At 41.5% G+C, this 16642-nt stretch overlaps 2 protein-coding genes across 2 annotated transcripts in view; one reads left to right on the top strand and one right to left on the bottom strand.

The window, feature by feature from the left end:
- LOC140226897 (complement component 1 Q subcomponent-binding protein, mitochondrial-like) overlaps positions 1-7450 on the top strand; it is a 7465-nt gene extending 15 nt beyond the window's left edge. The window contains exons 1-5 of the mRNA XM_072307325.1: positions 1-376; positions 2389-2530; positions 4084-4171; positions 4776-5000; positions 5865-7450. The exon at positions 1-376 is cut by the window's left edge and continues 15 nt beyond it. Of these exons, the coding sequence (XP_072163426.1) occupies positions 67-376; positions 2389-2530; positions 4084-4171; positions 4776-5000; positions 5865-6011 (912 nt within the window). The 5' untranslated portion in view covers positions 1-66 and the 3' untranslated portion in view covers positions 6012-7450. The remainder of the gene's footprint in view (positions 377-2388; positions 2531-4083; positions 4172-4775; positions 5001-5864) is intronic.
- Positions 7451-9067: 1617 nt separating this feature from the next.
- On the bottom strand, positions 9068-14444 carry LOC140227635 (uncharacterized; the record flags this gene model as incomplete). The annotated part of the gene is made up of 6 exons (XM_072308054.1): positions 14436-14444; positions 13302-13505; positions 12454-12613; positions 12277-12291; positions 11872-12002; positions 9068-9415 (listed from the first exon to the last, which is right to left on the bottom strand). Coding segments are annotated over exons 1-6 (867 nt in total), but the record flags the coding sequence as incomplete, so codon positions are not given.
- Between the last annotated feature and the right edge of the window lie 2198 nt (positions 14445-16642).

Here is a 16642-nt window from a genome sequence, read left to right as displayed (position 1 = left end):
CAGCGACGAAGCAGGGGATTTTCACGGCATCTGCATCCTACACGTGCTTAGTAGACACCGGCAAAAATGGCGTTTTCTTCAACTTCATCGAGATTGTTAGCGAATATAACAAGCCGTGCTTTGACGCAAGGAAGACAATTTAGTGTACTGAATTCATCAAAGAAATTTCTGTTACAATCTTCGCGTGAACAACACGCGTCTCGTACATTCGCACGATCCATGTGGAACCTCTCAAGTAGCCGGCGAAACTCCACGGGCAATCTAGGTGATGGCACGCCAGGTCCGCAGGCGAACGGAGTCGGTACGACGACGGTGCACTGGCCGAGTAAAACGTGTTCATGTGGTTGCGGAAGCCGGGCGAGTCTTCACACAAAAGGTGTTTGCTCTTTCCAGTTTCCAAGGCCAAATTTAGTAGATACTTCTTCTTGTCAGAAGGTTCAACTATAACCAGGTTTAATTAAGAGTAGACGCGGCCTAATGGGATTGCTAAGTAATTGATCGGCCAATATACGATATATGGGTTTTCAGTGGTCCATATGGTGGTGTAGTTAGCAGGCCATGCCGGTCTACTTTTTGGACCTTGTCCTTCGTTAGATTCTACATTAATTTTCAATAATGTCAAGTGAAACCCATGGCATGCAGTGTAAGCATGGTAAGGAAGATGCCAAATTATATCCAAATCTTTAAATACATCAGAATATTCAGATGCAGAAGTGAGATCTTCATGCATTTATTTGGTTTGATTTGCCCATCTTTTTTCTTTTCTTCTTTTTTTTTTTTCTCTACCAGTGGACAGTTATAGATTGAAATTTAGTTTAAACTCACACAGAATGACCAAGCGTACAAAGATCATTTTATGATAATCACATCCGCACATCCAAGAACTATGTATAATACATGTGTATGTTGGGGACAACGTAAGATCGTAACCCCGTCGCGGGGCGCTGTATGTATTTGTCCGTATGGGGTCGCTGCTGCGGTTAGGGACAACCTAACCCCGGGGTGCTCCTTGTACACAGTGACTTACAACGCGTAGCGTTGGGGCTGGTCGCAGTTTAAAAGGGGCAAACCTTGTACACAGTGACTTACAACGCGTAGCGTTGGGGCTGGTCGCAGTTTAAAAGGGGCAACCTTTCTCAACCATATTTTGCTATGAAGCATGGTGTTAATGTTCCTGCTTGTGCTGAGAAATCTGGGGGGGGGGGCATTTTTCATCAAGTGTTTTGTCAGTGATTTTCACTGATGAATTTGCTCTTAGCAAATCCCAGATGTCAGGGATTTCAGTAGCTTAATTTAACAGTTGTCGGTGATTGACAATGAGCTGCAAAGAACAGGGTTTTATAACCGAGACATGAAATTAAACCCCAATGTCATGAGATACATGTTGTACATGCTGACTCTTCATCAGCAGTGGCAGATCCAGGAGGGGGCACATAGGGCACCCCCCCCCTTTAATTGTTTCCTTTTTTTTAGATAAATGAAATGAAAAGAAAAAAAAAATATTTATTATTAGTGGTTTATTTTTTGTTCTTCTTTCTTTTGTAAAGAAACCATCTTTGTTAGCCGATTGTATTTTTTCCTTGTCAGCTTATGAAACCCAGAAGTGGGAAAATTTGCACTTTCGAAGCTTTTTTATTTTTAATTTTTATTGTTCTGTTTTATTTATTTATTTTTTATTTTTTGGCTTGTCAGCTGATTTAACCCTGGAAGTGGCACCAGAAATAAACTGCTCTGCACCCCACCTCTTTATGGAATTCCTGGATCCGCCCCTGATCAATAGGGCTTAGGGAATGTGGATATTTCAGGCATTGTATGTATGTGAATGTGTGTGATTTCAAGGAGAGTAATTTTAATGTGTTCTTACAAGTACATTCAGTAGCTGCCAGAAAGAAGATCTAGTACTTATTGATGTCCTCCAAACCTCTCAGTGCAGGTAAAAAAAAACCCTAAAAAACAAAGTTGTTTTACAATTACCAGGTACATAGTGCTGTTTAAATACATGTGTAATTACTGTGTTCAATTAAGTTGTTTGAGATCCAATGTCATTTGAAAGAGTCATGATTTTGTCATCATTATCCAAGCCAGTTCAACATTTCCCCAAACTGATCAGGTTGTAACCATTTACAGGCGTACTTTCATTCTTGAATTTCAGGATCTGGATCAAGATAATGGTTCATTGTTCTATCACAAAATGTGTGGTTAAGACTGCAGTTTCACTGTTGCAACCATTGAAACAGTTGCTGTTTCGATGGCTTTGCATACCTGTCTGATCATGCCTGAAAGTGTTGCCGGGTTGATATTCACTGTACACTGTAATGAACAAACATTCAGTAAAATCAATCCAAATTCATATATTTTTGTAATGCCTGTTTCATTTTTGGTGTTTAGCTGATGGTGAGCTGGTAAAATTTCTGCAAGAGGAGATTAATGTGGAGCAAGGCAGTCTGACAGATGTGCCCAAGGTTCCCGACTTTGATGTCAGCGTAGATGGGGCAGACATCACTCTTGCCAGGCAGCTCAATGGTGAAAGGTATAGTGAGACATGTATCTTATGAAAGGGTTACAGCTCGTTATTCCGAAGGTTCGTTATTCCGAAGGCTCTTCAGTCCGAAGATTCGTTATTCCGAAGGTTCGTTTTTCCGAATTTCATTTTCGGATGAACAAATCTTCGGAATAACGAACCTTCGGAACAACGCCACAAATGTTCGGATTAACGAACCCTTTTTCATTTTCGGATTAACGAACCTCCAGGTATAGGGAATTTGTGTGTTTCGGATTAACGAACCTTCGGAATAACGAACCTTCAGAATATCGAACCTTCGGAATAACGAACAGCACCCTCTGCAAGAATGTGTTTTGGACAAGTCTCTGTCTTTTCCTTGCTGATCTCTCTAATAGAGAATGCCCATGAGACTGACACACTTTTTACAGATAGAGAAATGACATTTCTAATACATGTACAATTTTGTATCTCATACATGCAAAGATTGTTTGAGGTTACAAATGAGACAGTTGTGTATCATTTTCTGCAAATGGTTAAAAACTGCCATACTTACACTGCATGTAATTTTGGAGCATACAACTCCCTGTGTTGATGAAAATTTGTTTCGAGTTAGTTAATTACGTGTCTGTAGTCCTTTTGAAAAGTTATGTGAATCAGTAGCACAAATATACTCAACAGATAAAGCTGTATTTCATCATACGGAAAAAATCCTCCATCCTAGCCAATATACTTCCACTTATATTTATTAACTATCTGTGTCAGCTAGGAAAAAGAAACTAATAATAAATTGCAAGGTTGATGTACACATCCAGCAGTAGCTTGCTAATTCTTTTGCTGCTTCCCAAAATAATTCCTTTTAATTGCATATAATTACCATGTGGCCCAAGAGCTGTAGGATCTAGATGTCAGCAAAATTTAAATTTTTACATTACTTAGTTACATTGACAAAGTCAGACCTAATGTTCTGTAAAAATGATCATGTCATATTTCCTTTTGCATTCAGCTTAACATAGTATAAAACATTTATCTTTACCAATGTACACATTTTAATATGAAGTCACCTCACCAAAAGGTTGATAAGGGTAAAGAATGCCAATTAAAGAGAATCACTGTTTTTAGTTCTTTGTGTGCTACGGTTTAAACCCCCTTTGAGCTATACTATTCTGAGACCGAAACACATAAGCGCTTTTGAAAAACCAAAGCCTTGTAACTTTTTTTCAAAGCATTTTTACTAGAAATGCCAAACAACAAATTTGTGGAGAAAATTGCAAACCTTGCTGTGATGTAAAGTTTATGACAAAGCTGTGGCTTTTTTCCCCTGCAAATAGCCAATATTCAAAACAAATTTAGTTTATGTGCAGTTGTATGTTTGTGAAAATTATGCGAAGTCGACAAGCCATTGACTGAGTTGATGTGTGAATGTGGGACACAAAGACTTAATACTGTATGTGCAGGTAGAAGGGGTACTTTATGACTTGAGTGATGTATGTGCAGCTACATCTACACCTCTATTGATTATGTAATGATACAGATTACAGTGAACTGATTGCATTGTTCTCCATATTCTCACCCTTTTGCAGAGTGGTTGTGAAGTTCAACGTCAACCATTCAGTCGAGATGGAAGGAGGAGCCCTGACAGAGCAAGACCAGCAAGAAGCAGCACCAGAGGTAACAATCCACCCAGGTTTAGAGGCTGTAAGGCAGTAGTCCATCTTTGAGTCATCCGTGAACAGTGCATGATTTCATTCAAGGGTACTAGATGTTGTTTCTGGGTAATAGTTTATCAGAGATTTTGCCAGATAAGGAACAGATTCTCATCTTAGGGGACAATCTGCAAAGTTTTTTGTTTGTCTGTTTGTTTGTTTTGTTTTGTTTGTTTTTGTGTGTGTGTGTGATCTGTCAGTGGGAATAGCTGCAGGTATTGTGTGTATTGAGTTGTCCAGGAGAATTGCAAGTCTAGCGGTAGTGTTTATTTTCGGACAAAATACGAGGAGGGGTGATTGTCTATTGCCTGACTTGGATTTGAATAGCTCTTCATTATTGATGGCCCTTGAGAAACAGCAATATGTAAGGAACAACATCACTCTTACCTTCTTGACTGTACATTTGTTTCAGAGATTCCAATATCTGTAAAACGAATATAAATATGACTACTTGCAATGTGCAGTCGTTATGATGTCATGAGAACAAATTTGAAGCAAGTGCAAGCCACCTTCTATCTATTTAAAAAAAAGATAAATTGTACTATTATTTTTTATTCTGCCCATGCCAGATGAGGTCATATCCAGATTTCTCAGTGGAGGTCAGTAAAGAAGGCACCAACACCCTGAGGATAAGCTGTGCCTTCCAGCGAGACGAAGCTCTTGAAGACCAGGAGCCCGACCCCGAGGAGGATGAGGAGCTGTTCCTGATCGACGAGGTTCTCTTCACCAGGGCCGGTGCTTCCGCAGAGGCCTCGGAAGCTGCATATCGTGTCGGGTCAGAGGTCATGAATGGGGTGAGGCAGGAGCTTCCTTTTCCTTTTCTTTCCTCCCTTTGCTTTGTCTTGCCTAACATAGCAATATTCTTTTCTCATTGAGGCTTCTTTTTTTCTACTCTTGCCTATAGTTATTTTCCTACCTTTCTTCCATCACTGAAGTAAACTGAACCAAGTGGATAGCACACACCCTTTTGAGGTATATTTATAATGTGGTTTTTTTTTTCCATTGCATGTTTTGAGATATGTATTCATGAAGAAATATTTCATTGTATGTTTTGTATTTCATTGATGGGACAGATTTCCTGAAGTACTGTGATTACTAGAACTGTGATACAGTGCACTCCTGTTATAATGAACATGATTATAATGAAATTCCAGTTACAACAAAGTAAAAATTCAGGCCATGACATTATCCACTCTTTGTATCTTTATTGTTTATTTGTTCGGTTATAACAAAATTTAGATATAACAAAAGAAAACTGCCGGTCCCAAGGACTTTGTTATCATGGGAGTCCACTGTACTGAATGGTTTTTTTTTTATATGCAAGTTGAAAAATCCAAGCTTTTTGATCTTGTGATGATGTATTTAAGTCTGAAGTAAAACTTTCTTTTCAAGTGAAAAAATAAGATTTATCTTGGCAGGAGTGTTAAAGATGAAATTGTCATATTCATCAACTGTCTTTGATGGTCCATGTAGAAATCATTGATAATGATTCAGGAATGTATTCAGGCTGAGGTGATTTAAAAAAAAAAAAAAAAACTGTTAAGAAAGTTATGACCGTCAGTAAATGACCTCTTCTCTTACCCCATGACAGTAAAGAATGAAATAAATTGAAGGGTATCATATGATGTTTGTTTTCTTCAATATTTCCTGTTTACTAGGATCTGTATGACCATCTGAAGAACTATCTTGCAGACCGCGGCATCGACAACCAGTTCTCGGAGAAGCTGTCCGACCTCGCCAGCGCAGTGGAGCACCGGCAGTATATCAACTTTTTGGAGGAGCTTAATAGTTTTCTCAAACGTTGATAGAATCATCACATTGTTCCAAAGAGCAGATTCAGTCTTCTTTTTTTTTAATTTTGTGTTAGCTCCATCATTCATGTGTTGAGAATAACAGCAAGATGTGTCGACTGTAATAATGCTCTGTACCAACATCTTCATAGAGAAGGTTTAAAGCAGAATATTCGACCACGTGTGGTGAAGTGTGACTAGACATGCTTTATTTGGCAAGACAATAGCTGAAACATTTTTCTGTGGAAGCTATTTCCCCTATCTAACACTACCTTACACCTTCCAAGGCTGATGAAGTGCATTTGACCACATCCATAATGACTATACAGACTGCACATTGACATGCTCTCAATGACATCCAGCCTCCAGTCACATGTGTACCAGAGTGAGTTCCATGAACCTATTTGCTGTTTGTTCATGTTACGTATCACTAGAATATTCTGTTCTCATATCCATAATGATTATGTCCGATTCAGTGTAATTCAGAGCCACTTCAGAAATCAGGAGATTCCATCATCCCCCCCCCCACCCCCAAAAGGAAACTGTTCCCCAAGGAGATTTTCATTTTGAATAACTACATATAAGCAATGATACCAATGCTCCAGCTCCATAGAATTTTAGCGAAATTTGAGAGATTTTGAGAAAGTCACTATGATTCAAAAGCCATCACTGGTAGTCTGCAGGAGCAAACAGTCATGTGACTATGGTCATGTGACTTGAGTCATGTGATTAGCCATGTGACAAGTAATGTGACTGATATGATTTTCATTGTGCTTTTGTTTTTCTTTCAACATAAAATGACACTTTTACTGATTTTCTCAAAATATTTTCATAAATCTGCCGAATGCAGATTTTCATGAGAAACATTATGTCATGGTATGTTTTGAAATAAAGAAGTCAAATTCATTGTAAAGATTCTATTTAAAATCAAACTTCTGTTCTCTGTTGGTGAGAAAACAGATGATGAGTATGACAACATAAGCTGATTATAAAGATTGTTGTAGGACGCCTTGTTAGAGGAATTGGTGAAATTCAGATATTTATGATACATGTATTAGGCAACTTTTCTCTAATTCTCACCAAACTGTTCCTTTGCTTTTACTACCTTTGTCGGTAACAACACTTCCTTTCTGTCTAGGCAAATGTCTAGCTGATAAATTACAGAACAGAAATGAACAGGACTAACGCAATGATTCCTAGCATATGCTTACTTGTAAGGAGTGGGTGCAGTGTTTTTTATTACTCAACATTCAAACACACTTGACCTTGAGAGTGCCAATTGTACTGGATGTGCACCTATCATGTCGCAATACGACAAGAATCTGTCTTTTGGGTACAATTGTATGTTTCATCATTAATTGGAAATGTACTAGCCTCTGTGTTGACTCGGTATTGAAGATTGAGTTCCGAGTCTTGGGCATCACTTTTAATAAAGTTGCTGTATTCCAGTCAAACAGTTGTGTGCCACATATTGTTATCAACTGAGTGTCAGTGTACATGGTATATCTTTTAACCTCTATAAAGGTATGAACAAATTTACATATACAGATTTATAAATGATTGTCATACAGTATATACATGTACAACTGTACATATGAAGAGGATCAAAATGTGATTGGTACAGAAAATCCAGTACTTACGACAGCCAGTGCCTGTGTAAACTGCAGATGACATTATGGTAACTAAAAATAATGTTCAGATTGTAGCTGCCTACCAACACACAGTACACTAGATTGTTGTCCAATCAGTTGTACAAGGCTCACAAATCACACTGGCATCATTGGGCAGCCTTCGCAAATCAAATTTATTGAGTTCGACTTGTCGGCTAACAACGAGTTGATCAAAGAGGGCGGGCTTTATCCATCAAAGAATGACGCAATGCCTGTGGGGCACTGATTTGTCCCTCCCCGTTGCAACCTGCACAGGAAAAAAATAATGACGTGGAAATCTCAAGTTACTAGACATAAACAGTTTCATTCGTTACTTTGAAGGGTACAAAATTGACTACTTTTCTTTAATTTTTTTTTTTTTAACCAGATTAAGAAATTGAATTGAACTGAACTGAACTTACGCGTCGGTCCAACACTCAAATACATGTAGCGTCAAGTAGGCTCTTGCCATTCGAGTCACACGAGGAATTTTGCTACTGTACAGTGCACTACCGTTATAACGAACACGGTTATAACGAAATTCCGGATACATCGAAATAAGATTCAGGTCGCAACATTATCCTACCTATGTTTTTTATTGTTTATTTGTTCGGTTATTGCGAAATTTCGATATAACGAAAGAAAACTGGGGGTCCCGAGGACTTCGTTATAACGGGAGTCCATGGTATTTCTCTTTCCAAATTGTGGTATCATTCCGTTTAGAATGCATGTTTCGTTTTACGCAGATCCTAAATAAAAAAGAAGTACACTTGTATGCTCATTCGAGTCGCACAAGGAATTTTGCCACTGTATTTCTGTTTCCAAATGTGGTACATGTATCATTCAGTTTAGAATGCGCGGCATGTTTTGTTTTACGCAGATCCTTACACAGTACATTTGTATGCTCTAGAGTGCAGAAATGGAAGTAAACTTATGAATCTTCCCATGACCAAATCTTCTCTTAAGAGTTACCATGCAATGGCGTGAAAGATAAAATGTAGGCTTTTTCATTTTGAATGGTGTTACAGATGTCCAAACTTTTCGTTTTGTGCATGACCACAAAAAAGAAAAGGGGGTGGGCAAACGGACGGGAGAGAAGTTTGGCGTATGTTGGTAAAAATGGATTGTTCAATACGCGTGTCGCAAAACGGACAGTTATATTCCATTATTTGTCAGAGGCCTGTACTCGCTCAAAGAAACAGAAACAAAGTTCTTACTACTCACCAGGAATCGTCGGTCAATATATCGATCTCCCCAGGCCATCGTCACTTCCCTCGACATCGAATGTTGGCGTTCGGGCGTTGGCACATCGCCATATTCCGAAAGTTCCGACTGATTGACGGAAAGGCCCGAGTGTCTGTCCGTCATCGCAGATTTCTGGATCGTGCCACGCTCGTGCGATATTCGATCGCCACTCGGTCTCTTCCCTGTGGTTACTGAGCCGCCTATAGAAGCTGAAGTCAAGAACATGGATTCCGCACGCGTCCTGTCGGTCTTGTGTCTGAACATCGATGCCTCACAACCGCGTGTATGCGTTGACGAGTCTACTATTCCTTCTAAGGTGCGTTCGGCGATCTTCGTGGGAATATCCGAAGTTGGCGTCTCCAGTATGCTCCCCTCGTCCTGCCAGTATGACCCCGTTGGCTCGTCAACTCGAACGGTTGGAGGACTGTACCGCTGTCTTTGCTCGATGGGACAGGTGCACCTTTTACATACGTTGGGTTTTAACTTGGTTCGAGGGATTAATGTGGTTGCCATTGCAACTGCTGGCTAAAGAGAGGGGAAGGGGCGATCGAGAAAATATTGAAATTTGAACATCAATGACGTGGAATGAAAAAGGATCAGCACAGAAGCTAATAAAGAAGAGGGACATGGCACAAAGTTCCTGGAGATTCACGGTTTCCTTCTTATACAGGTTGTATCACTATGACGAATCATGAATCATAAGACTCTAATGATAGCCTTGCTCTTCAATCAATTTGCTTGTAGGGATCAGTTAGACTGTAATCACGGGAGAGGAAAATACGACAGCGATGAATCAAAAATAAAAGAAAAACATTAGGAAAATGGCTGAAGTGGATCTAATACGAGCAACAAATTTTGATTTCATTTTGTTTTTCACATTGGCTGCTGTTAAGCAGTATTATCTCAGACAAGCAGACGATTTGTAATGTGCATGAAATTCTTTGCAAAACATGATCCTCCTAACATCAGGCATACAACAAGGTACAGGGACGGCAACTTGTCTCATTACTGAAAATCTTTTACTTCAGGCTTCCTCGGCATAACAGTGTAAACGGAGCAGTCCAATGTAGTTCGCTATGACTACGAACTATTCTACACATATGGCAGGGAGGTTACAATGCTTGTTTGCTTTTGTGAAATACGTCATAGTTGTTAAAATGTCAGTTTGCGTCTACGAACGCTCCTCAGTCATACCGGCGTCAGTCATACCGGCGTCAAACTGTCCCGAAATCAAGCAAATATGGACACACGATAAAGGAAATATACCGTTCAAATTCGGCTCTGCTCGTATAAACATTGAGTCTATCTTGATGGCTATCGTATGACCCCCGATGGAGTTTCACAGGGTCCAGAAGCAACTTCGTTAGCGGTGGAAAAATGTTTTTGTGGCCATCGTATTTCTTTCGAAAAAAAAAAAAAAAACTTTGATAAAATGCACATCTTCGTGTAGTCTTCATATGTGGTTCGGGTGCCATCGTGTGACCTTCAGAAGGCGTCGTACTTGCTTCGACTGTCGATTGGCTTTTGACCAAGTTCGGGCTAGTGTGACACCACCCTTAAGAGAGCGTCACACTGTCCCGAAGTTGAGCAAAGAAGGACACACGATAAAGGAAATGTTCCATTTCGGCTCTAATTGTATGAGCATCGGGTTATTAGCTCACCTGAGCCAGAGGCTCAAGTGAGCTATTGCGATCGCCCTTCGTCCGGCGTCCGTCGTGCGTCGTCCGTCGTCCGTCGTGCGTAAACTTTTTACATTTTTATTTTCTTCTTGAAAACCCCAAGACCGATTTTCATCAAACTTGGCAGGTAGCATCCCTAGGGGGTTAGGAACTCAATTTCTTAAAATGGGCACCATGTCCAACCCAGGGGGCCCCCAGGGGGCCCAAACCCCCCAAAATTAAGGAATCTGTAAAAATCTTCTTCTCTAGAACCAGAAGTGATAGAGCTAAGTTAATACTATGAGTTAGTACATTGATGACTGTAGTTTCAAGTTTGTTCATGGCAGAATCAGGGGTGCCCCCCTTGGGACCCAGGGGAGGGGGGTGGGGAGGGGTCCTAATGGGGCCTAAATTATACATTTTCATCTTCTTCTTGAGAACCCCATGACCAATTTTTACCAAACTTGGCAGGTAGCATCCCTAGGGGGTTAGGATCTCAATTTATTAAAATGGGCACCATGCCCCACCCAGGGGCCCCGGGGGGGGGGGCCAAACCCCCCCAAAATGAAGGAATCTTTAAAAATCTTCTCTAGAATCAGAAGTTATAGAGCTAAGATAATACTATGAGTATGAGTGAGTACATTAATGACTGTAGTTTCAAGTTTGTTCATAGCAAATCCAGGGGTGCCCCTCTTGGGGGCAGGGGGGGGGGTTGGGAAGGTCCAAATGGGGGCCTGAATTGTACATTTTCATCTTCTTCCTGAAAACCTCATGATGGATTTTCGTCAAACTTGGCAGGTAGCATCCCTAGGGGGTCAGGATCTCAATTTATCAAAATGGGCACCATGCCCCACCCAGAGGGCCCCAGGGGGCCCCCAATCCCCCAAATTAAGGAATCTTTAAAAATTTCGGCCCTTATTGTACATTTTCATCTTCTAGGCCTACATTCATGGTCAAATTTCAGTAGAGCTGTGAATAATTTAGATTAGTGACTGCGTGAAAGGTGAACTTGCGATACTCAGGTGAGCGCTAGACCCGCGGGTCTCTTGTTCGTGAAGGTATCTTAAAACCATCGTGTCACCGCTGGTGGAGTTTGTCAGGCTGCTAACTAAAGGTCTTAATTGCTTTGGTTATTGGTCAGTTTTTAACGAGGTTCGGGCCAAGTTCGCGTGAATTGAAAGTTCCATATTCGCACGGCCAAACTGTGCCGATTCCGGGACCGTATGACGCCACGCTTGGCTGAATGCCTCGTGACGCTGCGTGGAATGGCGCCTTGGCGACTCATGCGAACTCATCACTTTGTACTGTGACGATGACACGTACCTTGAGAGTGATGAGAAGGTCAAAGGGGAATCCGTTGGGGTTACTGACACAGTCTTGGAAGAACAGCTGTGTTTGTGCCCTCTCGTGTTTGGAGACTCCGCCGTCGAGGTATGCCACAAAGATGAGACGATCTAAGTTTAGTGAAATGATGGGGAAAAAATGTTGACTGGTGAACTAAGCGTATTAATACAAAGGAATTTATTTTCAGAATGAAGAGAATTTTTCCTCACACCACACAAGAGCAGAAAGCAGTGAAACATATCGGCTGTCTGGGTAATTTCACAATGACGCCGGTGTAATGAAGGTATCGACCCATCGTAAGGTCAAGTTCATTTGCTTTGCCATTTGCGGCGACATTGGGTTGCTCTGCATGATGTAGTACTTGTAATATTACAGGCTACATACGTTCGAATGACGGAACTTGAGAGTGAAAAAGAGAGTCAACATGCTTTAAAAAATGAATTAAAGAATAGCCAATTAATTTTGAAGTTTCATGTCAGGGGACAAAATTTTCAAATAGTTATTTACTTTTTCTGCTAATAGGTGAAGTCAGTTCTGACCCTTTTGCCGCCGAGTGATCACGGCGATCGGGACTTATCATATCGTAGGTGATCGTTCCGCCGGGTAGGGTGCGTCCGTACGTCAGAGCGTGGATCTGGTCGACTACGAGCCCCGTGCGCCCGAAATCGACACACCAGCTGATGGAGCCGCTGGAATGTCTTGGCTTTCTGGTCAGGTACGCCTGGGGCAAGGATATAGACGTGTGTATGGATCATGGCTCTGAATAAGCCTTCATAGGAATATCGTCTGAGAACGTAACACACACACACACACACACACACACACACACATCCAGTACAAAATAATGCAGTATATCTCAGCGATTAATGAGAAGATGTTTACCATGTCATCATTCTAGTAAACTCGAGGAATTATATCTAAGGGACTACTAGTAATGTTCAAGGAGACCATATCACACATTCAAACACTCTCATTACTAGTGTTTGCAATAAGATTCCTTCATCAAACCTTAGGATGAAAGGGTAATTTCAGTCTGGTCTATCCTGTATTTTTATTTATTCGTGGGGTAGCTCCGTTCTCTCGACATCATGGTTTCAACCGCATTTACGCAATACGCCGACGATGGACATTGATATAGGTACAGTATATTGACGCAGCGAAAGTAAAATTTTTCAAATATCCATCTTCATCGAAATACATGTTTTATTATGTATATGAGGTAAAATTATTATGCAGACACCAAAATCACTACCCTGCTGGTGCTGGACAAAGTTAGTAATCAACTTTGAAGTAGCAGGGAATAACATAACAAGCTTGCTGTGCGATTCAAAGTGAAATTCTAAACGTTTGATTGTTTGTTTTGTTTTGCTTGTGTGTGTTGGGGGGGGGGGGAGGGTTGGTACGCTTACCCACTCTCCTTTTTCAGGACCCTTGATGGCGTGGTAGCGCTGCATGTTCACCACCGTAAATGCACCCGCTTTCCACCCCCGAACTTCCGGGCTGGAGGAGTCTCCTCGGTAGTAGGAATCGTTCCTGGTGCTATATTGCAGACGGAAGCACCCAACCCGCGATTCTTGCTCAGTCAGTGTAAACACGTGGTTTGGGTAATGGACCTACAAGATGATAAAGATGACATGAATTCTGTAAATGTGTTTTCTGCAAAGACACTTGCTATATAAGCAATAAACAAAACACACCACCACCCCTAAAAACAATCAAACAAACACGAAAGCAAAAATATATATGATACACCAGGAAGTCAATGCGTTTCGTGCGTGTTTCGCATCAATGTTAAGAAACTTGTTTCACTTCAATATTGAGATCCATGCTCAAACTCCGCGCTTCGGGTAAGACAATGTTTTCATCATGCATAGAACAAAATATGCGTATTACGTGGATCCAGGCCACTTCCCCGGTGGATCCAAATCGAGTCTCTCCTATAGTGTTTAGTCTACAAATGAGGCACAAATTCATACTCCTCAACCACAGCCACTCTTAAGCCTCTGATTCATCTATGTCAAGAGATAACTCATTCTCTTTGGAAGTGCTCGTGAAGATGACACATTTGTTATCATCATTAAAATCATGACAACATGTGTCATTTTTATCTTTCAACGGTTCAGGGAAATTAGCATTCGTACAGAGAGTATTATGTTCATTCTACGTCTGTTTGAAGATAGGTGTGTGTGTGTGTGTGTGTGTGTGTGTGTTTGTGTGTTCTCCACATGTGTTATGTTTACCATGCTCTCAAGAAGCACAGTGTTCAAGAGGCTGCGATTTTTCTCACTTCTTTTTCTATGCATAATCCTCTGCGTACCGTATACACCTTCGGATTCAAGAGACTACCTACGTCATGAATGTCACCAAAGTGCATTGATGACGAAACAAAGAGAAGCGCGTATCATTTACTCCTCGTTGAATGTCTGCTCCAGGGTCAGTGAACTATTATGTCCCCACAATTCTTAGACGAGAACGCTAATTGGTCAAAAGTTTGCGCCTATCAGTGCGTTTATTTTAACCGCCTTATCATTGGCTGAAATCACCGTAACCATAGTACTCGGTATTGCACTCCGAGTGCGTATCTTACAATATGTTCTGATGTGCTATGTGTAAACATAATTATCGATTCATTCGGTATTTGCGTCAAGGCGTAGATATACGTTTTCTCTAGTTTCTGATGAGCAGGTTGTTTTCTGCTGATTTTTCGTCGGAAAGAGAAATGTCTTCGACTGACATCATGGCTGATACGGTAAGGTTCTGCATGATACACCGGCAGCTTATCACAAACTAATCTTTACTATAATAACACTATCAAATTACAATGTCGTTTCAATATCTATGTAACCAACCTCATTTGATGAACATTTCGAATTAATATTACATAGAACTTGGCTGGTAAAATGAAATGGCCAATCGTATTAGATGTACGAGTTGGATATCGAGCTACTATTTTGACGTGTTGTTTCATTTCACTGTGAAAACGTAGAGATCAACAGAGATAAAAGTGATTTGAGTTACAGAGAGGGAAAGACATAAACACAGAAAGACAAACAGCGACTACATGCAATGGGAGAAATGAAGACTGCACGAAAGACTGTATAATAGTGCACTGAGAAGACAAGGAGAGAAGGGGAGGGGAGGGGTACAGAATCAATGGGCACCGACAGAGGAGAGAAACATGATATTGTGCATACTATACCCTGACATCCATTGATATTATCTTGCGCCCACTTTATATTTCCTCAAACAAAGTTGGATTCAACCAATGTGCGGTCAGGATGCTCCGCATTTTGCTGTCTACCAATCTCCAAGCCAAAGTTCTCGCGCTCTGCGAGAAGACTTTGCCAAAGATTTCGCCGACGTTCTACCAAAGTTGTAGAATTTCTACCACCAACAGACAACTCGCCGGAATCTCCTGATCGACATTCCCTGCAGCCACCGCAGATGAACGACGTCGGTAGCAATCAACTGACGTCATCGACCACCTTCCTTGAAACCCCGAAATCTACTCGCCGGCAGAGGTCCGACGACAACACAGATTTTGTTGTGGTTCAACACTCAGAACTACACGGGCAGACTAACACTGAAACCTCCAGCCCGCATATAGTGACGACATACCTCCCGGGACAGATTCCTGACAATGATGACTCTTCATCTCCTGCTGGTAAAATACAGCATGTTACCATTTTGGACAGTGATGACGATAGCAAAACTGACATCATCGACTGTGCAGATAGCAACCGCGTTGTGGACAAGCAGTCATCGGTAGAATACATGCAGCAGTGTCAAAAGGATAATTTCAGACTCTGCCAGATTGCCAGACTCGTCAATACTTGCCCAGACTCGTTGGTTCGCCGAAATTTGATCATCAGCAATACCATCGGTCAGCTGATCTTCCGAGATATCATGGTGGCTATGAAGCTCTGGTCGGCTGTCTCTGGGAAGATGGCTGCCACACTGCTAAAGAACTCGGCCAAATCACTGATCATCGACGAAAAGTCGAAATCCATTTACTCCAGATTAAAGAAACTGGTCGGGTCTCTCCGATTTAAGATGTCAGCTCTTCATGAAACCAAAGCGATACTTCACAATATTGTCGCAGCTCAGTATGAATTCGAGCAAGAGCAATGCCGACATCAACTCAACGGTGAGGTTTGGGGACCAACATTCATCGATCTCGACAAAGAAGACGTCGTGTTCACCAGTGCCGTTGTCCTAGGAGTACAAAGCAAGCAGCAGCAGGACAAGAATTTCAGGGACTTTCAAGGAGTGACCAAGACATGCCCCAGGTCACGTGTTACGGCAAAATTTTGTGACTCTGTTGCCGCTGTGCAGGTCCTGACCAACTCGATTGTCCCTCTGGTGCAGCGATGGGCCGATATCAGCTGTGGCTGCATCCCTCGGTATGACGAGGCTTCCAAGTCAGAAGCTCTTGACAGAGTCGCTGTTGAGTCCAGTCGCCTCGACCACCTCACCAAGGGAGTGCTGCAAGGGCTCGAACGAGATCGTCATGTGGCCGAATTCGTCCTGGACGAAGTAAAAAATCTTGACATTCGGCTGGAGCAAAATCAGCGACGTGAGAAGAAACGAGTCCAGAAAGGGATTTTTGCAAACCGAAAATGTCCGCACTCCAACCGAAAAGTAGCAGACTTTTACCTGGGAGCTCGCACTAAGGGTAGGAGCGATGGACTCCAATTCTACCACATCCCCTTTAGGAGATTGGTAGACGTTCTGCCTCCAGTTGAGGAGG

Source organism: Diadema setosum, chromosome 4 (genome assembly GCF_964275005.1).
Source record: "Diadema setosum chromosome 4, eeDiaSeto1, whole genome shotgun sequence".
NCBI lineage: Eukaryota > Metazoa > Echinodermata > Echinoidea > Diadematoida > Diadematidae > Diadema > Diadema setosum.
This window is presented reverse-complemented; position numbering and strand designations above follow the sequence as displayed.